Source organism: Neomonachus schauinslandi, chromosome 6 (genome assembly GCF_002201575.2).
Source record: "Neomonachus schauinslandi chromosome 6, ASM220157v2, whole genome shotgun sequence".
In the NCBI taxonomy this organism is placed as follows: Eukaryota; Metazoa; Chordata; class Mammalia; order Carnivora; family Phocidae; genus Neomonachus; species Neomonachus schauinslandi.
The window spans coordinates 129,488,704-129,516,540 of NC_058408.1; the positions used below are offsets into that span (position 1 = coordinate 129,488,704).

At 44.0% G+C, this 27,837-nt stretch overlaps 1 protein-coding gene across 7 annotated transcripts in view; it reads right to left on the bottom strand.

Moving 5' to 3' along the window:
- STN1 (STN1 subunit of CST complex) overlaps window positions 1-10,288 on the bottom strand; it is a 42,581-nt gene extending 32,293 nt beyond the window's left edge. For 5 of the 7 annotated variants that reach the window (XM_021700004.1, XM_021700001.1, XM_021700005.1 and 2 more), the window contains exons 1-3: window positions 9,892-10,239; window positions 9,402-9,596; window positions 1,960-2,055 (exon numbers count right to left, since the gene is read on the bottom strand). In XM_021700004.1, coding sequence (XP_021555679.1) covers window positions 1,960-2,055; window positions 9,402-9,534 — 229 coding nt within the window. In that variant the 5' untranslated portion in view covers window positions 9,535-9,596; window positions 9,892-10,239. Of the gene's footprint in view, window positions 1-1,959; window positions 2,056-9,401; window positions 9,597-9,891; window positions 10,240-10,272 lie in introns of those variants that run through there. The other 2 variants (XM_021699999.1, XM_021700000.1) reach the window with 2 other exon arrangements.
- Between the last annotated feature and the right edge of the window lie 17,549 nt (window positions 10,289-27,837).

Genomic DNA, 27,837 nt, shown 5'->3' on the forward strand with positions numbered 1-27,837 from the left:
CGCTGCCCTCAATGACCACTTCGTCAAGCTCATTTCCTGGTACAACAATCAATTTGGCTACAGCAACTGGGTGGTGAGCCTTACGGTCCACATGGCCTCCAAGGAGTAAGAGCCCCCTTGGACCAGCAACCCCAGTGAGAGCAAGAGGAAGAGAGAGACCTAAGCTGCTGGGGAGTCCCTGCCCCAATTCATCCCCCAACATACTTATAATCTCCTGACCTCTAGAGAGTTTCCATCCCAGAACCCCATGAGAAGGGGAGCGTTTGGGGAGCCCTGCTTTGTCATGTACCATCAATAAAATATACTGTCCCCAGCAAAAAAAGACAAAGTTGATTTCTGGTGCAGGGGTGGGTGGTGAGGTGATGGGAGAGAGAAAAATCAAATTGAGTTATATGGAGACTATACACCACAAATGGAATCAGTAAATAGATTGGGCCTATAAACCTCCATCAGTGGAACCCTGAGCAAGTGACTGAGCCTTATTTTCCTCATCTACAAAATGGAAAGAACATCTGTCCTTTCTATTTCAAAACATTAGGGGGAGAATAACACTAAATTTCACATGTAAAAGTGCTTTGTAACCTGAAATGATTACTTCATCACTGGTATTTGGAGAGGAAGTACTTTGTTACACTACAGAAAATGTACTTGCCCACAGCTGAGTATGCTTTAGGAAACTGGTGAATACTTACTGAATTGTCTGGAGAAAAACAGAACCAATACCTTTGGTAAAATAAAACCGAGAAGAAATCCAGCATGGGGATGCCTGACAAGATGATCCCTTTCAGAGTTTAAAAAAATATATGCTGGGGAAAAGAAGAAGGCATGAGAAACCTCACCCCTCACATATGCTTTCATAAGCACGAGACAATCATCTTCAGGAAAATGAATACGTGTTGAAGACATGCAATGACATTGCATCTATACTATACATTATCTATCACGCACAGACCGCCAGTGAAATGTTCTTCGTCCCCTAGTTCAACTGCCTTCTCTCTTTCCACAAGTAGAGCAAGGACACAAACCCAAGGCAGCACAACAGAGAGCAACACTGTCAATTACAGCAAAGGTTTAGGATCCAAAGTTAAGCTTCCCACAAAATATCTAGCTTGGCCTCTTAACTCCAGAGACTCTAAGGGCTGCACAAGGCAACAGATGAAAATGCTTACACATTAAACTCAATGACAAAACTCAAGACGACACTAATGGCTCGTGTCCAAACTATAGAAATCCTTTATTTAGTTTGTATCATCATGAGGGAAGGGAAATTTTCTGATAATGGATATTCACCCCTGAGTACCATAAGGCTTTTTAAAAATACTGTTCTGAATATAAATCTTATCAATTATTTTTCATTCCTCCCTGTCTTCTTGAAGAGTCTTCCTTAACATTAATCTGGCCTTTTTATTTTTAAAGGTATCAATATAAACATCTGCTACCATCCATTGCTATTTATAGCTACACCCTCGGGTATCAGGTGTCTGTCCCTTACCAACCAGAGATCCTAGATGGTCGTATTTTAATTTTTCTAACTCCCCATCAGCTGTCATTTGACAGTATTCATCACCATCATTCCTACCTTTTGCCTCATTTTACACTTAGTCCATGTCGGTGGCTCGAAGGGGCTCCTAATAAAGGACAAGTGCATGGGCTCTGTGGGTCCCCAGCTGCTCTGAAAGGTGTTAGTTGCTTCAAATGCAATGTTCAGCTAAGTGAGGTCCTTCCACAAAAACTCAGTGTCAGGCACAATTTTTCTTTCTTTTTTTTTTTTTTTTAAGATTTTATTTATTTATTCATGAGAGACAGAGAGAGAGAGGCAGAGGGAGAAGCAGGCTCCCAAGGAGCAGAGAGCCCGATGCGGGACTCGATCCCAGGACCCCGGGATCATGACCTGAGCCGAAGGCAGACGCCCAACCATCTGAGCCACCCAGGCGCCCAGGCAGGCACAATTTTTCTTACCTCCGTAACTGTAGAAAGCATCTTTTTCTTTCCTTCCAATTACAGTTCCCAGGATCTCTACCTGCTTTATTGGGTGCCCATTGTAAAAAAATACACCTGAAATTAAAAAAAAAAATCAGTCCTTGACAAATGGCAGGCCCCAAGAAATTCAGACGTCTTTTCCTTAAGGGTCCAAAGTAGAAAGTTTGGCTTTAACGAAGCTTGTCCTAATGCAGAAAAGAGAAAACCAATGTTGCCCAACTAGATTTGGTTAATCTTCTTTCCACTTGTGAAAATGAAATGTGCCTCCTTGTGGACCTCTCACAACGGGCCTGAAAACAGTCATTAGATTATGAGACGAAATCTATTTTGAGGGACTGCAAAAGGAAAGAGAGGAAATCACAAGAAAGGCTTCTTTGACTTCTTTACTAGCACTTTTCTAGGAAGCCAGTCATCATTTCTATGAATTAGCAGTGATTTTGTTGTTTTTTTTTTAAAGAGAAGATAATTAGGTTACAAAACGCTGCTCTTTGGAGCTAGCAGATTACAAATCAAAAACTTCTCTCTTTAAAAAAAAAAATTATTTGAGAGAGAGGAAGAGCAAGCACGTGTGTGCAAGGGAGTGGGGGGGGGGAGGGGCAGAGGGAGAGAATCTTCAAGCAAACTTCCCGCTGAGTGTGGAGCCTGATGCCGGGCTTGATCCCACAACCCATGAGATCACGACTTGAGCCAAAACCAAAAGTCAAGTTGGACGCTAAACCCACGGAGCTACCCAGGTGCCCCCCCCCCCCAACTTCTCGTTTTTAAAACTATTTTAAAACTATTTTCAAAACCCAGAGGACAGATGCCAGCAGGCAGGTTCCTGCCAGGGGAGAAACCTGAGAGGATAAACCTTACATTAATACCCAGAGGCCTGTTTTGGACCTGGGAAGAAAAATAGACAGAGGGACTCGGGCTGCAGGGAGTCCCTGATTCCACCCCCAGGTCCCAGTGCTCTCCTGCCCTTGCAGAGCTTCCCATCTGTGGCCCCCCAGCACCCTGACCCTTTTGGCGCAAGCTACTTGCATGTGCATCTGTCTCCTGCAGCTCATGAGTCCACACTAAAATCTTCCCCAGCCTGTTTTTCCTCCCATGATGGCTGAATTCTTTCCTTGCAGAAAGAGGCTGTACCCGTTTAAGTTAAGCAATTTCCTTTTTAAATAAAGATCTGACTTATAAACAAACATTCCTCAGCACAGACATTTGGCCACCTCCTCCCTCCCCACCAAGTCTAGGGAGGTGGGGGTGGGACAGACCTGTGGCCTGAACCCTGATGCCCTTCAAAATCCCCAGACTGGCCTCCGCTGACGGCTCTCTTGTATCCCATGTGGATAAAGGGGCTGGGGACGAGTCACTCAAGGAGAGTCCCAGAGGATGTATAAGGAGGCTCTGAGCCTCAGCCAGGTGAAGATTCTAGGAGAGTGAGATGTGGTTGGAAGGAAAACAATGGTGGCAAAGTTAGCGTAAAGAAGGGCCCTCTCCCTGGCAGGGCATCCTTCTAACGATGACTTGCTGGATTAGAGACCACGAGCACGGGGCAACCGTGGGGGCTGTGAGCTGAAATGGCAGGACCACACAAGGGAAGGAGCCGGAGTCACTGAGTCATCCCCAAAGGAGGGTCACCCCCTTCCAGGAACACAGGGTGAGTGGGTTCAAACTGGCTCCACAGAAAATCCATGCAATTTTAAGAGCAGGAGAGTTCCAATCGACTTCTCCTGAGTTCTTAGGATTGATATCCAGGTCCCTTAGTTACTACCTTTGGTGAGGCCCTTGGGGCCTTTGCCACCACCTGTCTGCCTGACCAAACACAAAGGAAAAAGGGTGACTTCAGAGGGAGAGCCCTGCAGGACTGCTGTAGGCAAGCTCAAGACATCCTGACCACAGGAAGAAGTCTAAATCGGGAGAATGAGCCTCCCCCTAGGGATGTGGGCACGGAGTCCTCTACTGAAGTGTACCCCAGCACCGTGCCCTGACCAATGCTCATGTGCAGAGAAGAACTATGGCATGGCACTGTTCGGGTCTGCTATAGGGCTGGGGGGGCTTGGAGAGGCCTGAGCTCCAGGCTGTTCTCTGGCTGCAGCCAGCCCTTTCTGCTTCCCCAAATGCACTGACAGGTAATAACACTTTCTATTTGTGCACTGGGCAGAGCAAAGTTAGAGAGAACCGTTTTCTAGAACCTGACTGGCCTCCCCTACCCCATCTCAATGGATGGTCTGTCCTGGTTGCCAGGCATTTCTTGGTATTAGAGAGAGAACACTCCACAGAGTTCCATGTGGTCAGTTGTGGCCCCCAGGACATTAGTAGTAGGAAGCGGAACGATGGAGGTCCCTGGACCCACTGGAGAGCCCACTGCCTATCCCGAAATGTCTCCCAGCAGGTCCTGGAGCCACTACAGGGTGCTCTGCTGGTGACGTCTGGAAACTCAAGACAGTCCCAGGACTCTTTGGGTTTCCCTGGGACACCCTGGTATGTGCTGCTATGGTAGTTTTTATAGTAAAGAGCCGACACACTTTGAGAAGGGAAACAGAGCTAGTCTAAAGGTGTTCTGCCTGGGTTGCAGCATACGAAAAAGGTGATAAGACAGGACTAATGACACAAGCCAGTGAGGTCCTCAAGTCACCTGCGATGGAGGCCAATCCTCCAACGTTACAAACTGTGCCGGGCCACTCGACAAAAATCTGAACAGGTCTTCACTTGAGGACACAACAGACTTCCTAAAAAAAAAAGCACAGAAAACAGAGCCCCCTAAACTTTTATCTTCTAGACTGACAATGGCCGGGCTTCAAGGGCAGACAGAGTCACTCAAAGATGCAAAAAATCCTTCCAATCTCAAGGAATTGATGCAGAAAACATCTCCAAAGCGTCTCTGAACAATGGAGAACAAATTCAGAAGAAAATAACACATGGGTCCAATCAAAACATTCAGAGAGGACGCCTGGGTGGTTCAGTTGGTTGAACATCTGCCTTCGGCTCACGTCATGATCCTGGAGTCCCGGGATCGAGCCCCGCATCGGGCTCCCTGCTCAGCGGGGAGTCTGCTTCTCCCTCTGACCCTCCCCACTCTCATGCTCTCTCTCTCACATAAATAAATAAATCTTTAAAAAAAAAAACATTCAGAGAAAATCAACTGAGGAGAAAACACACTGCCTGGGAATAGAGAAGACACGTGTCCACGTATAGAGAAACATGAACCACACGTATCAGGAGCGCAACTGAGCAGACGGCGGCCGGAGGCATGGACAAGAATTGGAGAGGACTACTTCCTCCTATCAACACAAGATTCTCTTCTATGACAAAAGAGCTAAAAAAAAAGTTGGATGGCGGCTTTGTTGACTGAAAGCAAGCTCAGGAAGCAAAGAACAGAAAACAACCCAAACGGGGTGCCTGGGTGGCTCAGTCGTTAAGCATCTGCCTTCAGCTCAGGTCATGATCTCAGGGTCCTGGGATCGAGCCCCACATTGGGCTCCCTGCTCCGCGGGAAGCCTGCTTCTCCCTCTCCCACTCCGCCTGCTTATGTTCCCTCTCTCGCTGTGTCTCTCTGTCAAGTAAGTAAATAAAATCTTTAGAAGAAAAGAAAACAACCCAAACAACAGATCCTGGCTGATTGGGAGTTCCAGCTACAGCCTTCCCCACATGGTCCTTCAGGTCCTGCTGCCTTTGTTCCACACACAGCCCCCCGACGCCAAAACATACCCGGGGATCCCCCGGACCATGAGGTCCCCAGGAAGGAGGGTCAGGCGGCAAGGGTTCAGGGACCCAGGGTCACACACGCAGGTTTGATTTGGCTCTCACATCAGCCCATCCCCGGGCAGCCACCACCACGGTAAGACATTTGCCTGGTTCCTCTCTTTTTTTTTTTTTAAACATTTTTTTTAATTAATTAATTTATTTATTTGAAAGTGAGAGAGGGAACACAAGCAGGGGGAGTGGGAGAGGGAGAAGCAGGCTTTCCGCCGAGCAGGGAGCCCGATGCGGGGCTCGATCCCAGGACCCTGGGATCATGACCTGAGCCGAAGGCAGACGCTTAACGACTGAGCCACCCAGGCGCCCCTGGTTCCTCTCTTTTAAAAGTACTTTTGATTTATCTCTTTTTAGTCTGTCATTATTTAATTGATGTCCGATAGTACTCAAATGCCTAAGATACTATTTTTCATATAATTCTTATGAATTTCCACTTCATCGGACCCTCTAGAATTAAATAAGTATTGTATTTTCATTTAAGCAACAGATTCACTATTTATCCCATTATTAAAGTCTGACACAGATATTTAGAATAATAAAGATTATTTCTGTATGCTATAAACAAAAAGATAAAACAAAAGCGACCCCAAAACTGGGGCACCTGGGTGGCTCAGTTGGTTAAGCAGCCAACTCCTGATTTCGGCTCAGGTCATGATCTCGTGGGTGGTGAGATCGGCAGGCTCCATGCTCAGCGGGGAGTCTACTTGAAGATTCTCTCCCTCTGCCCCTCCCCCAACACTCACACACACACACACACTCTCTCTCTCTCAAAAATAAATTTAAAAAAAAAAAGACCCCAAAACCACCACCACCACAAACTTCATAATATTTTTTCATAATATTTTTTATTTGTTTAACACTAAAACTGCAGATTAATTTAGAGGAGTTGACATTTTGCAACCATTTTGCAAGGCAATTCTGACGCATGGCAAATACACAGAGTAAGGTCAAATTTCAAGTTAAGGGCACAGTCTCCCACAAAATTGCTTTCTTCACTCACCAGCCCTGAATTTGGGTATTCTCAGGCCACCCACCCTTCGACCAACTGGCTACAACTTCAGGGGGTCCTACAACTCTCTCAGCTTTGGCGATTTGTTAGAATGGGACACAACTCAGGAAGGTACTAGACTTATGACTATAGTTTCAAAACGAAGGGTACAAATCAGGACTCACTAACTAAAGAGATGCACTGGACAAGGTCTGGAGGAATCCAAGCACAAAGCTTCCACAGTCACAGAACTCATCACCCTCCTGACAAATCAATGTATGATTACCAACCAGGAAAATTCACCTGGGCCTTGGTGTCCAGAGTTTTTATTCGGGTTTCATTACGCAGGCATGACTGAATCATTGGCCAAATGACAACTCAATCTCTAGCCCTCTCCTTTCCCAAGGTGTTGGTGTGATGTCACCTGGCTGGAAATCCCAGTCCTCTAATCACTTGGTGTTCTTTCAGGCATGGACAACCCCTATCCCCAAACCAAACCAAAAACAACCATGAAAACAACACAGAAATAAAAACCCAGACTAGGGGAATTTCCCACCCCTAGAGCCCTACAGTATAATCTCAAGAGGATCACTCTTGTGAATTTATGGTTGCTGTCTGCTTCAAGCATAATGTTTCATTTTAAAAACTGTTAGAGTCAGCAGTTAGTTAGGTTTTTAACAGGATGCCTGGAGGCCAGCAAAGGGGGAGTCATGGCTAGCTACTGGGGAAGGTCAGAGACCTCTCCTGGCAGCACTCCAAAAACAAAGCCATAAGAACCTGGATCAAACCAGACAGGCTCAAGACAAAGAAGGCCAAAAACCTGGGCCAAGTAAGGGAGAAAAGGCACAAAACCCCACTCCTCCAAAAAAAAATCCCTCCCCAAGTAATAAATATTCTACCCCCTAATTAACAACTGTCAGTAAAAGACAGGAACCCAAAACTTGGGGTGCAGCTCTCCCTTGAGCTCTCCTGCTCTCACATCTTGAGAGTGTGCTCTCACTTTATTTTTTAAAATTTTATTTAAATTCAATTTATATTCAGAGATAGAGTTCATCAATTTATTGGTTACATACAACACCCAGTGCTCATCACATCACTCCTTAATGCCCTCCTTAATGCCCATCACCCAGTTACCCCATCCCCCCCCCACCATGCCTACCTTCTGGCAACCCTCAGTTTGATTCCTAAAGTTAAGAGTCTTTTATGGTTTTTCTCCCTGTCGAGAGTGTACTCTCACTTTAATAAACTTTCCAATTTGCACCGCTCAACCCTTGTGTCTGGTCTCTCCTTGAATTCTTTCTTGCAATGAGACCAAGAGCCTCTGGCAACATCCCTGGGAAGGGCTGGATGGAGGCCTCAGGGTCACAAGTCTCCCCAGTCCACCGGGCAACAAAAGCACACCTGAAACAGTATTACCAGTGACCGAGTAAAGACCATCAGGATCCGTTTTCCTTGGTTGGCTGTTAATACATCATAAAGTCCTTTACCCACAGGAAGAGTTAAGCCCCTATCATGCCCTGATATTTCCCTGAGCACCTCCATAAGACCTTTATTTCAAATGCAAGGCTGGCATTTGGTGTGAATTGCTTTCTTCCTGAGACGAGCTATGAGAATACCAGCCTGTTCTGGAAAATGGACAACTGTGGGGGAGGACGGCTGCCTTCCAAGAAAAAAAACATAAAACCAAACACAGACCATTTCCAACAATAATTAAGAAACCAAGGTGTGGTGAAAAATCTGCACAAAAGGCTTTAGAGTAAGGTCATCCATATATATTTGTACATAGAACTGGAAACATACAGAACATCCTCTCATTAAAACTGTGCATACTTGAGCTTCTTGACTGACTCACAGCTTGCTATTCATTCAAAATAGCAAAGAGTTTAACCAAACTTCTCACATAGCACAAGCATGTGAAGATCCATACACAGCTATGTGAATTATTTAAATCTACCCCAAATTATATTTGTTACGTTTTTAGGTATGAAGAACCTATCTTTAGTAACCACCATTTAAAACAAACAACAAAAAAAGTGATTTCTTTAACTTTACATTTATAATGCTTTGTTGCTCCAATTACTATTTTTTTGAGGGCCCACCACATGCCAGGCACTGTTCTAAGCAGTGGAATTATGTAGATGAATAAGGCATATGTCTTTCCTCTCAATGAATTTATATTACTTGGTTCTGATTAACTGAAAACAAAACAAAACCCCACAAGAAAATCAGGCCTGGTTAATCCCCATTTTTACAAAGATGACATCTAAGCTTTGCAGGTGAGTCACATGCCCAGGCCAGGTAAGAGGCACTGTTAGGAAAGGGAACAAGGTCTAGAAACGTCTGGTCCAGTGAGCTTTCCACCAAGAGCTGTTCCAAAGAAAAATAACTGAGCATGTTAAAATATGAAAGACCTCAACGCCAGACAAAAAAACCCAAAAAACAAACAAAAAAAACCATTCCTGGGTACAAAGGTTACTTCCCCAAGCATTTATTTTAAAAATAAAAATAAGATTTAGACTTTTTAACCTGCACAGAAATATATTCATTCGAGAGTCCACGCTAGGTCATTTTCAGAGCCTGCAGCAAGGAAGGCTCTCCTGAAAGCCACCAAGCCCCAACTTCCTGCAGCTTTGGAGAAAGAAGGGTGAGGTGCAGGTGCAGCCCTGGGCATCCTCCAGGCCCACCAGCGACATACCTGGTACCTGGCGGGACTCCTTCAAGTCCAGGATATCCCCGATGTAGAGTTTTGCAAAGGCTAGAAACACAGGATCCAAACCCCACAAGAGGGAAGGGGTCTCCTCTTCACACTGGCTGGATTCAGGCTGCATCGGGAGGCTGGGGTTTGGCCTGCAGCCAACCCTGAAAGGCTCTGCGTCACTGAGTCAAGGATCTAGATGTGAGACCAAAAAAAAAAAAAAAAAAATCAGGATACAAGCTTTCAAGGGGTCACATCGGCCTGGCCCCGAAGCTGCTCCCTGGCGGCTATGCGGAACTCCGGGAGGGGTAAAAGCAGGGGTCCAGGGCCTGGCAAACTCACGCCACGGGCCTAGAGCAAAAAGGCATTCCTCGGGCGAAGGCCTGTGCGTTCCTTATGGCTCTCCCTCTGGAATCTCCTCTGCCCCACGGGAGTGTTTCTCCTTCCCCCCAACTGCCAACTTCAAAACGCCTAAATGCTAACTTTTCACCTTGGGGAGCTACGTCCATACAGGCGTACCCTGAAACCGCTCTGATAGGCGGGGTCCGGAGAGGAATGGGCGCCCTCGTGGCCAAACACAAGGGGGTCAGAGTAGGTGGGTCTGTGCGTCGCTCGGCCCCCGCACCTTCCGGTCTGGGGATGAGCCTGAGAAAAGGAGGAAAACGGAAACGAAGAGCCGACCCGCTCGAAGCCCCTCCCGCCGCACCCCCGCCGCCAGCCCTCGGCCGCCAGGAGCGCGCAGGCTCGGCCCTTCCGGGCGCTCAAAGGCAGCGGGCGCCACGGCCCCGCCCGGCGCCAGCGCGCGGGGCCCAGGGCGCCTCCGGAGCCGCAGCGGGGGCCGGCCTCCGCTCCCGGCCCGCCACCGACCCACCTCTCCCGGCCCGGGCCTTCCCTCCCCGCGGCCAGCGCGTCGCCACCGCTCCGCCCCGCCGTGCCCGCCGCACAGCCCCATCCCAGCGAGGCCCCGCCCCAAGCTCGCCTGCAGGTGGCGGCGAGGCCGTCTTGCGTTGGTGTGGCCCAAGCAGTGCTTTGGTCCCTCCATCCGTCTGGCCTTCGTGGGCTTCCGCTGGAGCACAGAGCCCAAACCTCTGAGGCCTGGGATCTGACTCTGCAATTGCTGCTGCCCAAAAACCCATCCTCCAAGTCTCCTTTTTACTCTGTCCCCCGCTAGTGGTAGGATCCCCAAGAGATTGGGACTGGTTCTTGCCGGGGGGGAGGGGGGGTAAGAAGGGGGTTGGTTCCTGATATATTAAATGAACAAATAAAAAAGCATAGAGCAGGTATGTGTGGCATATTTTAAATGTTTATTTACACTTGGTGAGTGATCTGCTAACACACACACACACACACATTGGGATTCTACAGTCTCACTTGGAGATAACATCAGTATCTAAATATGAGCCTTTGTGTGAATATTGAGGACCTGGCTTTGCCCAAAGCTAGCCATACAGGATTATGACAATAAATTTTGTCTTCTTTCCTCTTATTGCATCTACACTCTGGAATGTTGTACACTTAAGAATTTTGGAAAACTGGCATTCTGGTAAATCATGACTACCTTGGCGGTGCTTGTCCCCAGTGGTCCTAATTCAAAGTGAGAAAAGAGCCACATTCCACTCCCATAAATAAATAAATAAGCTACATCATGACATCACTCAAGATGGCAAGAGTTCTTCCTAGTTTATAGGGACTCTAAAATGGAAGGAGGAGTAGAGGTCATTCTGGCAGGCCATTCCCTGGGGGAGGCAGGTAGTGGCCAAAGAGATAATTACTAAAGTATTTAGCAGAGAAGGAACTTCAAGCAGCTGGAATGGAAAATGTGTGTCATTAGAATGATGGCATTTAATTACATCCCTGACCACTGAAGAAGCTGAAAAACAATCCTTGGCAAAGTACAGCATTGCCCATATTCTATTGCAATGAACAGTTGTTTCTGTGGAGCTTAAGATTCATTTAAGAGAAGATACCTTTTTTAATAGGAGGGAGACTCTCTTCGAGGAAGCACATCCAGTAGGACACCCAGAAGGATGGGTGCTTTTGGCTGACCTGTCAGATGAGGAGAGACAGGTTGGGTGACATTTTCCTGATTGTACACATCTGCTCCAGGGTGGAACCCAAGAAGAAAATCACTACCGTGTGTACTCAGAGCCCAAGACTTCAGGAGTGACTCTTGCGGTTCACTCAAGGGTAGAGTGCTAGCGATAAGAGCCCTTTGGGACTCCAAGCTTACTAACAGCCTTGGGGAGGGCCATACCCAGTGGGGTAAGCAGAGCAGACTTCCCCTGAAGTCATCTTTTACAATGAAGGGTGGATTCTTTGGAGACCAGGGATGTTTCTTTTGATCTGAGTTCAAAACTTGAGCTAGCAGGTTGCAACTGAAACCCAAGGTGAGATGTGGGACTGAATTTCCAGATTGCAGAAGAATCTAGAGGAGTTTGGGAGGATCTTCCTCCTGCCATCTTCATCAAGATGGACTCCAAGTTCTCCAATCCACTGCCTAGAGATCATAAACACCGGAGGGCCCTTCAGCTTGGGACTCCACAACACAGCAAAGCAGATATTTCAAAACCCAATAGTCAATGCTTCATACTGGGAACCTTTCTTATGGAACCTGCCACAGCACTGAGAAGTGTGAAATGAAGCTTGGTTTTGCAAGCATTTTTGCCAGGCTAGACAATTTTTTTTCTAGAAAGTTAAGATTTTAGCAAATGTTCTGGAAATGGAGGGGATCGAACTGCGTATCTCCTACCTCAAAGTTCAAACTATCTTGCCTTAACCATTTTGACATTTTACTGGTAGAATTGAGTTTGTCCACTTGTATACTGGGTTTGATTTTCTGTCTGAAGTTTATAATAAGCATAACTTATCAAAGTTTAAAAATTTTTTTAAAGATTTTATTTATTTGTCAGAGAGAGAGAGCACAGCAGGGGGGAGCGGCAGGCAGAGGGAGAAGCAGGCTCCCTGCTGAGCAAGGAGCCCGATGTGGGACTCCATCCTAGGGTCCTGGGATCATGACCTGAGCCAAAAGCAGATGCTTAACCAACTGAGCCACCCAGGCATCCCCCTTATCAACATTTTTATTATGTGTATAATATCTTTAGTCACTCAGCATACCTTGAACATTCTGAATGCTATGGGGGAGCACCAACAATTTTCATGTCATTGGAGCAAAAAAGAGTGATGCATGTAATATATCAAATAACAAAGCAGGAGGCTAAATTTCAAGTAAACACAGAATGTGTGGCTTAGGTCATAACTACCGTATGAGTTACAGGAGGTGAATGGGGGAGGGGGCCCATCAGGTAAGTTAACATATGTAACAAAGGAAGCACTCAATCCATATAAGCTATTATTATTAACTATGGAGGTGGGATTTAAGCTGCGGTTTGAGGCTATGGAAGAGCTGTTCATTTACTCGCGAAACATAAAGCACTTGTCAAGCACTAGAGTGGACACTGGGGATAAGAAGGAGACTGGACAGACTGGGAAGAGCCCTCATGGAGCTTCCATTCTGTTGGGGGAAGGAGGGAAGGACAATAAACAAAATAAGTAGAGTTCTCAGTGCTTTGAAGGAAATAAAAAATGTATTATGATCGCTCATAATGGGGTGCGAGATGTACTCTGCATAGATCGACTTTCATCCCATGAGATGAAACAACATTCAGGCTGAGACCTGAAGGATGAGAAGCAGCCAGCCACGAAAAATGCTAAAGAAAGAGCATCCCAGGCAGCAGAGTCAGGGTGAATGTCTGGCGGCAGGAAAATACTCTCGTGTTGGAGGAGCAAAGAAGGGTTGGGGGAGAGTGGTTTCAAATGTAATTGGAGAGATAGGTAGATGGCACATTCCTAAGGGTCCTGTAGGCTAGGATAGGTTGTGATTGTATTCTCAGTCTCCCTATTGTACAGAGGGGGATAATATTGTGATAGGGTGGGAGTAGGGCGAAGAAAGCGGGATTAACGAGGCACATTTGTGGGCAAGCCAACATAGCGGCCTGACCAGAGAGGACAGCCGCAGTGGAAAGTGGTGCAGACCTCCATGTTAGCTAGATGCCGAAGGGCTTGAATTGGTTTCTACTTTCATTCCCTGTAAGCAATAGAGTGTTGTTGATTCTGGATCAGAGGAATGATTTAATAAATTTAAAAAATTGCAGGCATACCTGCCCCATCTAACATATTATAGTAGGGAATACAAAAATATGTAAGAAGAGTTCTCTGCCTAATTTACTGAATCTACCCTAAAAGTTCTGTTTTAAGGATATTCACCAAATGATGGTGAAGCTACTAGAGTAGTAAAACATTGCTGAGCCTATTATCATGGGCCTCACCTGTATCACTTCTCCTCCTGCCTCCTCAGCAGCCTTGCTCAGTCCCCTGGGATGAGACCCTCCCCCCTCTCTGACTTCTCTCTGGCACATAACTCTTTAAGTGTCATCCAACTTTAAGGACACAGCCTCTCTGAGGACCCCAGTCCCTCAAGCTACTACCCTGTAGCTCTCTTTCTCTCCTTTCAAAGCTAAACTTCTTGCAAGAGTAATAGGTGTCCCCTATTCATGCTTGTCTCTCATTTGACTGACCACAATCTGGCTCAGCTTAACTTTCAACTAACTGCCCCAGTCCATCACTCTACCTAAACTTCTCTCCTGGGGTTAGCAATTCCATTCAAATTCTCAAATACAGTGGCTACTTTACTTACCCTTCTTCATTTTTTCTGATTTTCTAAAACTTCTAGGTTGATCTGATCATATTTTTTCCCTATCCCACCTTGGCTTCCTGATATCCTTTTTTGGTTTCTCCTCCTCCTCCCCTCCTCCCCTTCTCCTTCTCCTTCTCCTTCTTCTACTTCTCCTTCTCCTTCTCCATCTTCTTCTTCTTCTCTCCATGCCCAGCGTGGAGCCCAATGCAGGACTTGAACTCAAGACCCTGAGATCAAGGCCTGAGCTGAGATCAATAGTCAGGCATTTAACCGACTGAGCCACCCAGGCACCCCTGGCTTCCCTTCTATTGCTCCATTTCTTCCTTCTCTGTTAATCCTTCCTGTGTTAATCTCTCACATATTGATTTCCAAGGATCAATCCCCTGTCCATTTCCTTCTCACCCTATGTACTCCCTCTCAATCACCTTATCCAAACCTGTGGCTTCCACTGAACCAATATTCCCATGACTCTCACTTCTTCACATCTGCCCCAGAATTCTCTCTGGAGCTTCACATCTGAATTTCCAACTGAACTCCCCTGAGTACCTCAAACTAAACCTCTGCCCCCACAGTTCTGCCCCTCTCTTCTCTGTCAAGTGAATGTCACCACCACTCACCAATCATCTAAGTCAGAAAACTGGAAGGTTTCATGGATACCTCCCTCTCTCTCACCCTTAGATGAAATTAATCACGAAGACATGTCAATTCTGCTTCCTAAATATGTTGTCTTAGTTTAGTCCCTCCTCCCTGCTCCTGTTGCCACAGTCTTGGTCTAGGCTTTCATCATGGACTACTGCCACCACTCTCCCAACCAGTTCTGCTGCCTTGAGCCTGGCCTCCTTCCAATTCCTCCTCTCCGCTGCTGCCAGGATGATCCTTATGAAATGCAAATTGCACAGCGATATTCCCTTGTCTAAGTAAAATCATTCAATGACTTTATGTGGTCTGCAAAATAAAGTTCCAATTTCTTAGCATTTCTTACCAGCTTCCTCATGGCCTGGCTGCTGCCTGCCTCTTCGGGCTCATCTCCCACCAACCCCTCACAGCTATCCTACTCTCTAGGTTAGTATCTCCCCAATGCCGTTCTGAGGAGTGCTTCCTCAAGATATTAGTAAAAGTCTGGTCAAACCAGTTTGAGAAAGGATACAAACAAAATTCAACAGAGTAATGGGCATTGAGAATGTCCAAGAAAGGAACAGAGTGGGTTAAGTTTGAGCACTAAACTCTATTAACTGCTCAAAGAATTCAGTTTCAGAAATGCTACTGAAGGCATTTGGAACAACTTAGAGTTCCTGGAATATGCCATGTTCTCTTTTGCTTCTCGCCCTCTGCCTGGAATACCATTCAGTTATTGGTTAATTTTTACAATATACTGCATATGCTAAAGACTGCTCTATATGGGGCATACAAAGCACAAAGAGGCTCTGAGTGAGCCAAACAAGTAAATGTGTGATTACAACATGCCGAGGGGGGACAGGTGGGGGACGCGAGTTGGGAGGATGGGGAGACAGCAAACTTGTCCCCTCCTCTTTCACCTGGGTTATCTGTGAGGTAGGCATCCATTTTCACTTCATGTAGTTTGAGACCTACTTGTTAAGGGCATATATATTTATAATTGTTATATTTTTCTCAGGTATCGACTCTTCTATCATTATGAAACGTCCCTGTTTGTTTCTAGTAATATGTGTCTTTAAATCTACTTTGTTATTAAGAAAACCACTCTAGTTCTCTAGTGATTACTGTTTGAGTGGTGTAACTTTTCCATCCTCTCACTTTCAATCTATTTGTGTCTTTGAATCTAAGGTCTCTTAAAGACAGCGTATGGTTGGACTGTGTGTTTTTATCAGTCTGACAATCTCTGCATTTTGACTGGGGTGTTTAGACCTTTCACATTTAAGGCAATTGCTGGTTTGGTTGGACTTTCAGATGCCATTTTTCTCTACTTGTTTTCTATATGTCAACTCTCTTTTTCATTCTTCTGCTCCTCCTTGACTGGCTTCTTTTATGTCAAATAGTTCAATATATCATTTAAATTACTTTGTTAATCTTGAAAAAAATTTAGTTACTTTTTTAGGGATTGTAATCTAAAGTTTACAATACACATTTTAATTTATCACAATCTAGTTCAGATTAATACTAATTTAATTCTAGAAAAATGTAAAAACTTTGCTTTAATAAACCTCTATTCCCTCTCCCCTTTGGTGCTATTATTGTCATTTTTATTACCTTTGTATATGCCAAAAGTCCAACAGTACAATGTTATAATTATTGTTTTATATAACTGTATGTCTTTTAAAGAAGTTAAGACAAGACATGAGAAAAAGATAACTATAGTCTTTTATATTAGCCCATATAATTACCATCTGTGGAGCTCTTCATGTCTCCCTGTAGTAAGGGCAGTCCAAATTGAATGAGCCCCTTCGACCATGGCAGAGCTAGCGCTGGTACTCATGGCCTGCTCTGCCCTAACAGAACATTGACATTGACCAACCTGGGCCCGGGGACAGGGAGGGCAATGGGGGCATCCCCAGGCCAGAATGCTACAGACTCCTACCATTCTTACCTGAAGTCCAAATGTAAGTGCTTTTCAGATTGTTGTGTGCTTTTGATCTACTTTCAGAACACTGAAATAATTGTTCTGATCAATTTTGTCCAGTTTTATGGCTGCATTTTGGAGAGATTATTTGCTGGCCTTCTCGACTAGCTATGGCTGGAAGTCCCTGACCGTACGTCTTCTATTAAGAAGGGCCATTGGGTCAAGAAAGGTGAGATGGCTCAAGAAATAAGGGATGAGGGACTGAATCATAGAACAAGGTCAGAAATTACCTAGTGTGAGAAAAGAGTCACTCACAGCCCAGCCTGCCTCATGGGCTTTGAAGAAGATTCCTAAGTCAGCATGAGGCAGGGTGTGAACCAGCAGGCAACTCACTGGAACACTTTCTAGAATGAGGAGAACCAGAGAGATGGCTGAGGGTGGGACACCCTCTAGGTCCTTACATTTAGAACAAGGAACTCCTCCTTCCTGCCCAAATGGTCTGATACACCAAAGGGAATCCTGAGATTAGGATGATGACCTTTACAAAGATGAAGAGAGGAGAAGATAATGGGCGGGGGTTCTTCCTGGAGAGCAGAGAATGACTTTCTCATAAAGAAAACTTGGGTCTCAAGAGCCAGGATTGAGTGCATGAGAAAGAATTTTGTATTTTGTATTTTAAAAGTCTGTATCTCAAAGAAAGTAGAATGGTGATTGCCAGAGACGGGAAAGAGGGGGGATGGGGAGTTATTATTTAATGCTGCCAAGTTTCAGTTTTGCATGATGAAAAGAGTCCTGGAGATGGATGGTGGTTATGGTTGCACAAAAATATGAATGAATGTACTTAATACCACTGAACTATACACTTAAAAATGATTAAGATGCTAAATTTTATGTTATGTGTATTCTACCATAATTTTAAAAACTGAAAAAAAAAATGTATCTCAGGGCAATGCTGGGCATGACTTGTGGTTAATGATATGTAAACTCCTGTGACAGTCACTGTGCACTACATTATGCCTGGTCATTTAAGCCACAAATCTAGAAAGCGTTTTGCTAAGGGTGGAGGTTCCCTTACTTACTGGGTGGCTTATAAGTGGGTTATTTTCAACCGGACTCATGCTCATAATAAGGTGAGCGCAAACAGCCAGTCCTTGGTTCTTCACTGCAAGTCTTGGGCACATGCCCACTCTTCTGAGAAAGTCCCAGAGTATCGCTCTGACAGATGACAGATGTCCTTACAGGGCAGAGTTGGCAACATAACTACTTCCCTAATGGTCACCAGCTACCAGCGAGCACACCAGCTGGAAAATAAACTGCGTCTTATTCCTGTATTTCTCTTCTTATTATAAAGGTGCTGCAAAGATGGTAAGGCACTTGGGGCTGACTAAGGATTAAATTTTGGAGAAATGGGATTCATAATCATAATACTAGGCTGGGATAAGAGGATTAATAAAAATATCAAAAAAGAGATGAGAACTTCTCTTTTTACTCAGGACCTTTATAAAAGCTTATAACCTTGATCAAGTAAATTGTGTACAGGCACACATGTCATTTTAAAACGAATGAAAAGTAATGGTGTGTTTTCCAATTTCTTAATGTGGGATACGTATTATCTATTTCATAACAAAAGTCATTTTAAAATTAGCATCCCTTGATTTTCACAAATGTAGTGTTGAGTGACTGAGAGAAGCCAGATGCAAAAGAGAGTAGATACTGTATGATTACATTTATATAAAGTACAAAACCAGGCAAAACCCTTCTGTGGTATCAGAAGTATGGATAGTGGCTACTGTTTGGGTGGAGGTGGTCACTTTCCAGATGGGAGCATGAAGGGGGCTTCTGGGGATACTGGTTATGTAATGTTTCCTGATCTGTATCTATATTATATTTCAATAAAATATTTTTCCAAGTGTTCATCCCTAGTACTTGAATTAGTGGCATTTGAAGTTGAGAGGAATTAAAAAGTAAAAACTTACTAAAAGTATGACCCCAGATTTTGTGCCATTATCATGTGCATAAGAAAATAGACCATTTTAAATGTTAACGTAATTCAAGATGTGAGCTATAGCATCATCCTGAATTTTTTCTAATTATTGGACATGTACCTATAGGCTCAAGTGGCCAGGAGATTTCATAAGCATTAGCGTAAAGCTGGCCATCTGAATAGAATTTTGTTTCTCTTATCAATTTATAATTCTCCCCAGGGTTACTTTCAATCAAGGAAAAATTGAACTCCCCAATGATGTCAAAGACAACATATTGCAGAGGTTAATTAACAAGTCACCCAGAGAAGATTGAACAGCCATTGTGCTGACATGTTCAAGGGCTAATCGGTTCTGATGATGTAATTTGCAGCAGTGCTTGATGTATATTAGCCCGATGGGTGACAGCTGCTGTGGACCCTGATGATTAAAGTGTGAAGCATTGGGGGCGGTGGGGGCGGTGGGGGTGGGTGGGGGGGAAGGGCAGCAGTGAGTACTTTCAAATGGAGAGAGACTTTTATGGAGCCAAGTGAATACAATCTGGTCATGCTCGTTACCTTACCTGGAAAGCCTGCTCATCTCATCTTTATACAGATTTTACTGGCCTAAAACAAGCTCAGCTCTGGGCTTGCTTCATCCAAGAAGACTCCAGTCAACACTGACACTCCCTTCTCTGGGCTCCTGTGTTCCTTACAGTCAGCATTATACACTTTAACACTTATTTCTTTACTAGTTATTTTGGGAATGTTCATTGTGCTCCCCGCACTTGAAGATAAGCTACTTAAGATAAAATACTTTTTCCCGTATCCCCCACGGCATGGAACATAATGAAAGGCACAAAAATTAAATGAAAAACAATTGGAGCAACATGTTGATAATTGTCCAAGCAGCGTAATGGTTATATGTGGGTTTGTTCTACTATTCATTTTACTTCTGTGTGTTTAAGAATTCCCTTGATAGCCATGTTGGCAGATTTAGCAAATAAAAATGCAGGATGCCCAGTTAAATTTGCATTTCAGATGAACACTGAATAATTTCTTATTATTCATAATTTATATTTTATCATAATATCCTATATTATTCCACACCATTTAATTTAATCATATAACTTATATTATTCATATATATTATTTATTATAACCTTATATTGATATTACATTTTTATATTATTTTATATGTTATCATGACACATATTTACATTAAGAAGTTATTGCTTATCTGAAATGCAAATTTAACCAGGTGTCCTGTATTGTACCTGGCAACCTGACTTACTAGAAACTTAAAAATGTAATCGGTGATTAATCAATGGGCTGAAAGGGAGTGGATGGTAGAAACAGTACAGTGTCTCTTAAAGTGTGATCTAGTGTCACTTGCACTGGAATCCCAATGAAGCCCACTAAAAAGGCAGCTCCCCACGGTCCCCTACCCTCACCCTAGAGATGGCAAGCCAAGAGATGCTTGTCTGTTCATGTCATGTCGGCATTTCTGCTGGTAGGATTCTGCATTTACAATGAGAAGAACCCCAGGTAATTCTGGTACTATTGCTAGCTGACATGATGTCAAGATGTCTAGGATGTTTGTAGTTTTTCTGATACGATCTTTTATTTCCTCAGAGTGGCCTTATTTGAGCAACTTCTATTCTATTTTTCTATCAGGGACCTAACATAAGAGAGGTTAATATTCCTGTTCCATGACTTGCCTCCTGAAGATTATAAGTCAAATACCATCACAAATACTCTAGCACACTTTTATAGTTAAGCTACCCTTTGAATATTCATCCAATGGCCCAGCATCTTAACTACCGATTTCTATTCTACAGATACACATTTATTGTTATAGAGAAAATTGTAGTGGGTAAATTTGCAGCTCCTATTAGTATTTTAAGGCCAGGGCTTGTAGGGCAACCAAATGTCCTAGCTTGCTTGGGACTCGTCCAGTTTTAGCACTGATATTCCCATATTCTGGGCTATCTCTTACTCCTGGTCGACCCTGGTCATCTTATCTGTAGTAGATGTCATGGCGTACCCCCAGATCTCTATTTCAGAACCAAGACACTCATTTCACCAGCTGTTGGTAGCATCGGCTCCCCCTTGAGATCCTACTCAGGAAGCTGCCTCACTCAAAATATGCCCTGTCCTCAAGAGCAATAACTCACTGACACAGCCTCAATCCTCAGTTTAGGACCATCTCTGATTGGCCATCCCAGTTCCAGAGCTCCCTGTGGCCCAGAGGCCCAGAGGCCTCTGCTCCAGCTGCTCTGCAACTCACTTCTCCCTCTACCCAGTCCTGCTTCCCTCACTCCCTCAGAGAAGCAGGTCCTGAAAGCACTCCGTAATACACCCTTACAAGCAAATCTCAGAGTCTGAGAGTGGAGAAGAACCTGCCTTCCAATAGTTGGTATGGAAGTGGGGTGGTCCTAGGAAGCAGATTCTTTTTTGTATTTTAATTTTATTATGTTATGTTAATCACCATACATCATTACTTTTTGATGTAGTGTTCCATGATTCATTGTTTGCGTATAACACCCAGTGCTCCATTCAATATGTGCCCTCTTTAATACCCATCACCAGGATAAACCATCCCCCCACCCCCTCCCCTCTAGAACACTCAGTTTGTTTCTCAGAGTCCATAGTCTCTCATGGTTCGTCTCCCCCTCCGATTCCCCCCCTTCATTTTTTCCTTCCTGCTATCTTCTTCTTTTTTTTTTAACGTATAATGGATTATTTGTTTCAGAGGTACAGGTCTGTGATTCAACAGTCTTGCACAACTCACAGCGCTCACCATAACACATACCCTCCCCAATGTCTATCACCCAGCCACCCCATCCCTCCCACTCCCCACCACTCCAGCAACCCTCAGTTTGTTTCCTGAGATTAAGAATTCCTCATATCAGTGAGGTCATATGATACATGTCTTTCTCTGATTGACTTATTTTGCTCAGCATAATACCCTCCAGTTCCATCCAGGTCATTGCAAATGGCAAGATTTCATTCCTTTTGATGGCTGCATAGTATTCCATTGTGTATATATACCACTTCTTCTTTATCCATTCATCTGTCGATAGACATCTTGGCCCTTTCCATACTTTGGCTATTGTGGACATTGCTGCTATAAACATTGGGGTACACATACCCCTTTGGATCCCTACATTTGTATCTTTGGGGTAAATACCCAGTAGTGCAATTGCTGGATCATATGGTAGCTCTATTTTCAACTTTTTGAGGAACCTCCAAACTAGTTTTCAGAGTGGCTGCACCAGCTTGCATTCCCACCAACAGTGTAGGAGGGTTCCCCTTTCTCCGCATCCTCGCCAACATCTGTCTTTTCCTGACTTGTTAATTTTAGCCATTCTGACTGGTGTGAGGTGGTTTCTCATTGAGGTTTTGATTTGGATTTCCCTGTTGCGGAGCGATGTTGAGCACTTTTTCATGTGTCTGTTGGCCATTTGGATGTCTTCTTTGGAAAAATGTCTGTTCATGTCTTCTGCCCATTTCTTGATTGGATTCTTTGTTCTTTGAGTGTTGAGTTTGATGAGTTCTTTATAGATTTTGGATACTAGCCCTTTGTCTGATATGTCATTTGCAAATATCTTCTCCCATTCTGTCGGTTGTCTTTTGGTTTTGTTGACTGTTTCTTTTGCTGTGCAAAAGCTTTTTATCTTGATGAAGTCCCAATAGTTCATTTTTGCCCTTGCTTCCCTTGCCCTTGGCAATGTTTCTAGGAAGAAGTTGCTGCGGCTGAGGTGGAAGAAGTTGCTCCCTGTGTTCTCCTCTAGGATTTTGATGGATTCCTGTCTCACATTTAGGTCTTTCATCCATTTTGAGACTATTTTTGGGTGTGGTGTGAGGAAATGGTCCAGTTTCATTCTTCTGCATGTGGCTGTCCAATTTTCCCAACATCATTTGTTGAAGAGACTGTCTTTTTTTCCATTGGAAGCAGATTCTAAAATAAGATTTTGGAGTTGGGTCACCTATAGACTGGAGGGTAATAAGAGGCCCTCACTGGTGGCAGGCGGGGTCCCTGATAAGGTAGAGGTACCACTATAAAACTTTTAGCAGTGGTGAGCTGAGCTGGAATGCCAGCAGAAGGCAATGCCCTGGAGGGTGCTGCATCTGAGGCATCTGGAGGTTCAGGGAAGGTAATGACTGAAGGACAGTGGGATGGGATGGCATGGCTGTTACTGGCCACTATCAATACATCGAAGGAAGACAAGAAAGCCTGGGAGGGATTAATCACCAACTGAAGAGGCCAGACCTTGTGAGGCTGAGGCCCAGAACTTCATGTATAAGGTAGCTGAGCTGCAGTGAAGACAGAATTCTCAATCCTAGCAAGTCAGCTATGCCAAAGTCATGGTCTTAATTAAGAAGGAATGAGATCCTGAGATACGGGATAAGGACATATGGGTCGCTGTTTTTGCCAATCTTGACCCCCCATATTTCCTCCAAATCCTCTGGGCTACAGAAGGGACCCACTCTCCAGGTTAAAAGTTAGCACTCCTCACTTTTGAAGTTGGTACAGAGATTTTTGCCTTATGGGAAAACACCATTTTCCCTCAGAGGATCTTAACCCGCTGCACAACCCCTGTCCCACACCCCCAAACCGATAACAAGGGTTCAGTCACAACATTAACAATGGGCCTGCTAAAGGAGAAACGAGACGATGCCTCAAACGAGCAAAAGTGGAAGAGTGTGTGTAGGTCTTAAGTGTGCACGGTTAAGCAGGGGGCGGAGAAGGTGAAGTTGAATAAGGAAGATTTCTTTTTTTTTTTTTTAAGATTTTATTTATTCATTTTGAGAGACAGAGAGACAGAGAGAGCACAAGCAGAGGGAGAAGGAGAAGCAGACTCTTTGCTGAGCAGGGAGCCCGATGCGGAGCTCGATCTCAGGACCCTGAGATCAACGACCTGAGCTGAAGACAGACGCTTAACCATCTGAGCCACCCAGGTGCCCCGAAAAAGGAAGATTTCATCGGGAAGAGCATTCTCCTATGATACAGGAGTTCACCCTGGCAATGACCCCAGGAGATGGTGTCACCACACTGCTGGCATGACTCTTAGAAGCTTGAAGAAAACATCCCTTCAAATTGGTCTGCTCTACCAATGATACCATGTTCATCCCACTAGGTGAGCCAGAAGAGTCCATAAGTTGAAGGCCTCGGTAAGATACTTGAGCTTCAGAGGGTGGAGATCCAGGGCTCTGCTACATTCGTGAAATGTTTAGGGGTCTAGAGGCTGGCCTGTACTGAGACGTTCCCCCAGAGCAAAGGACAAATTGTTGCATTTCTTCCCTTCCATTACTGAGAAAGAAGCACAGAGCCTGGTAAGCAGTTAGGGTTCTGCGGGCAGCATTTTCCACACTCACAAACACTGCTTCAGCCCCTTTGCTGCTGACTGAGATTTCTAGCTCAGAAGCAAGTCCAGGATGTGGTGACGGCAGCCCTGCCACTTGGGCCTTTTAACCAGCAGATCTATGCATCTGAAGTTGTTTGCGTTACCATGGAACCCCCCCCCGCCCCCCCCATCACTTCTCTGAAGCCTTAAGTGAAGACGTGGCGGGGTTTCACGTCCAGGTTCCTGAGCAACAAAAGAGAGTTCTAATTATGGAAGTGTAAAGCTCCAGGCCATGGAGAACCTAAATACCCTGAAAACTTTCAGAAAACCAGGAAATGGAGCCAAAGATGAAATGAGCAGGGAGTCCCCAGCTGACGCCTGGGCTGTACATCTAATTCATCACTATACAAGTTGAGAAGGTGCAAAGGGGTTGTTGAAAATGAGCCGAATGAGTTATAAAAGGCACCAAAATATTAATGCTTTTCACTGTTGTCCTCGAACAATTTGCCTAGAAAATATAAAGGTGCTGCTGAAGCTTTAACCCGCGTTTCCTGGCTCGCCCAGGAAGAGGTAAAGTTGGGATCCCCCTATGAAATCCCGTTTCTCTGGCTCTTCCCCCAGATACCAGGTGGTGCCACCATTTCCCTCCTCTGGCTCAGGTCCAGCTCCCTGGGATTCCCGTCTGTGTCTCAGGCAGCCAATGCCTGGGCCAAAAGTGCCCAGTTTATCCTGCAGGTGCCCTTGCTGCCCCAAGGGCAGGGAGGAAGCCACTGCGGAGGCCACCCCTGCAGCTGCTGCCCCGTGGGCTCTTAGCACCCCAGCCAAACCGCCTTCACGGACTTGACCTCCCTCCCCCACAGACTTTCCCCAGGACAGGAGCTGGGCTGGGGGACAACCTGGGGACTCACACTCACTTGATCTCAGCAGTAGCATATCTAGTGATTTCTAGTGGGTATGAACCCAGAGGGGATAATTTCTAAATATCCTTCTGTATGACAAAATTATTTTCAATAATAATCGTGAAACAAAACGAAAAGTGACAGTGGCCGGAAGTGAAAATTTTCTTTTTTTCAAATTTTTTTTTTGAGATTTTTCTTTTGAACTTTTATAATCATGCGATAAATAAATAAGAAAGGGGAAAAGGACAGATTACAGTACAAAAAGAAAAACAATTAATAATATTGCTTTTAATTACATAAGCCTATTTTCCCCAATATTTTGTAATGAATTTTTTCAAACACACAGCAAAGTTAGTGAATATTTATATGTGCAGCACCTAAATCTTATCAATAATATTTTACTATATTTGCCTTGTCACACAATTACTGATCTATCCATTCCTCTGTCCATCAACCAATCTTATTTTTTATATTTAAATAAACTCTTAATTTGAAAATAGTGTTAGATTTACAGAAAAGTTGCAAAGATAGTACATAGTGTTCCCACATGCACTGCACCCAGTTTCCTCTATTATTAACATCGTAGATTAGTAATTAAATACAAATAGATTAGTAATCTATTAACATTAGATTAGTAATTAAATATAAATTTAAAAGCCTTAAAGAGTATAAAATAACTGCAGATACTAATGGAGGGGGGTGAACTCCATGTTTTTCTCTGGATTTGGCATCATCCTAGCTACAGGAGAAAAAAAGGACAAGTGACACTGAGCATAGCAATATGAAAGGTGGCCCATATCCTGATGACTTCCCTGCCGGGTAGGGAAATAATCTGTGTCCAAAGATCAGACACCTATGTGAGAAATGCAGTGCATGATAAATATGGGCTTTTTTGTAAAACTAGATGAGAAAGCATTCTAACAGTTTGAGGGAAATATTTATATTAAGGATTAGGCCTGGGAGTCATCTTGGACTTCTGACTCCTTCCATTTACAGATCTGTGAATCACCAAATCCTATCCATTTAGCCACCAGAAGATATCACGAATATCTAGACTTCCCTCTCCCATGGTCCTCACCCAAGCCTTCACCACTCAGACTGGTATTCCCTAATCCTTCCAGTCTAAATTAGAATCCCTAGTGGTCTCTATTCCCCTTCACAGCACTCCTTAGTCTTCTTCATAACTCTCATCCATATATGAGAATAGTTTTGGGGTGCTTGTTTTTTTTTTTTTAATTGTCGTATAACTGACATACAGTGTTGTGTTAGCTTCACGTATGACACAGTGATTCTACAATTCTGTACATCACCCTAAGCTCACCGTGGACAAGTATACTTACCATCTGTCACCATCATCATTTCATTATGACAATACTATTGATTATATTTCCTATACTGTACTGGTGTGTATGTTCGATTAATGTCTACTTCCCCAGCTGGACTATAAGCTCCATGGGGTCAAAGACCATGACTGTTTTGCCAATCACCATATCCCCAGCTCAAACATTTGTGTTGAATGAGTGAATGAACTAGATTATGGAACTCATTGGAAAGACATAGCTGTATATTTAATGGGAATATTCTTAAACTACACTGAGGAGAACATGAGTAGATAATTTACCAGAAGCAAGTGCATACTTGGTCATGGAAGGTGGTCTAGAAAACATGCTAGGTCTTTTTTTTTTTTTTAAGTTTTTATTTATTTAAGTAATCTCTACCCCCAATGTGGGGCTTGAACTCACAACTCCGAGATTGAGTGACATGCTCCTCCAACTGAGCCAGCCTAGCGCCCCATACTCTGACTTCCACAAGTGAGCTAGGCATTGAGAGTTGTCAGTCCAGATGCTCCAAGGAGGCACAGGACTTCAATATTAATAAATTGAACAATCCTCCTTTCCGTTGGGAATTGCTTCTATTCTGGTTTTGTGTGGGAGATTAAAGAACTTATTTGAAGACACAAGGTCAAAGAAGACTGTATATATTGTTCTAGGAGCTTTTCCCTAACAAGTCTCTGCAGGCTGAGTATGAATCGGGTGGAGTCTGTGGTAAAGTTTTACTTCAGGAATTTCCTGAAATAACTCTCCAGAAAAGTTCAGCTCTCGTAATTGAAGATTACATTGACCTCAGGCACTGCTAGCACACATTTTAAAACTTACTGGGAATCAAAACCATCATGAAGAAGTTTCCAGTGATTATGTTACTGGGTTATAATGGTCAGGAGCACTTTGTACATATTTTTCTTCACGTCCCATTGTAATAATTGTAATGTATTGCAATAATTTGTTTATTATCTGTCTCTTCTAACTTTGGATCCTGCTCTCCTCAAAGGCAAGAATAAAATAGTTCAATAAATATTTCTTAAATGAATCTCAATGCAGTATCTGGAATTGACTCTTGAAAGAAGAGGTTCTTAGAGCCAGTTCTGGCCAATTCACAACATATTAGCTCTGCAACCCTGGACAGATGGTTCCATCTTTCTTCATTTTCCTCCTTTGAAAAAATTCGAAAAATGTAAACATGAAGAATATGAAGAATAATACAATTAACATCTATCTACCACCAAGTTTTATGAAATTTTAATATTTTGTGAAATATGACAAAGAGAATGCCATGTGTTTATCAAATCCTATTGCGTTTTCCTCTTCTCAGGCACACAAAGGACTGCACCTCCCAGCCTCCTTTGCAGTCAGATGGGTACCGTGAGACTAGATCTACCAATGGGCTATAAGCAGATATGGTGTGTTTTACTCCCAAAGTAAGCATAGAAGAAGAATGACAATTTTTTGTGCTGTCTTCCCCAGCTGCAGGGGCCATGGAAGCCATGTTTTAAAATGGCAGTATCAGAAGACTGGAGTTTCCATCAACTAACCCCCACCCCACCCCCAGTTATGCTATGGATCTGTGTTTGAGAATCTCCCTTGCTCTACATCCTAGTTAACACTGAGTTTTGTCTGCTTTTAAGGCTTTTCTGCTATTTTGATGGTGTGGAATCACTGT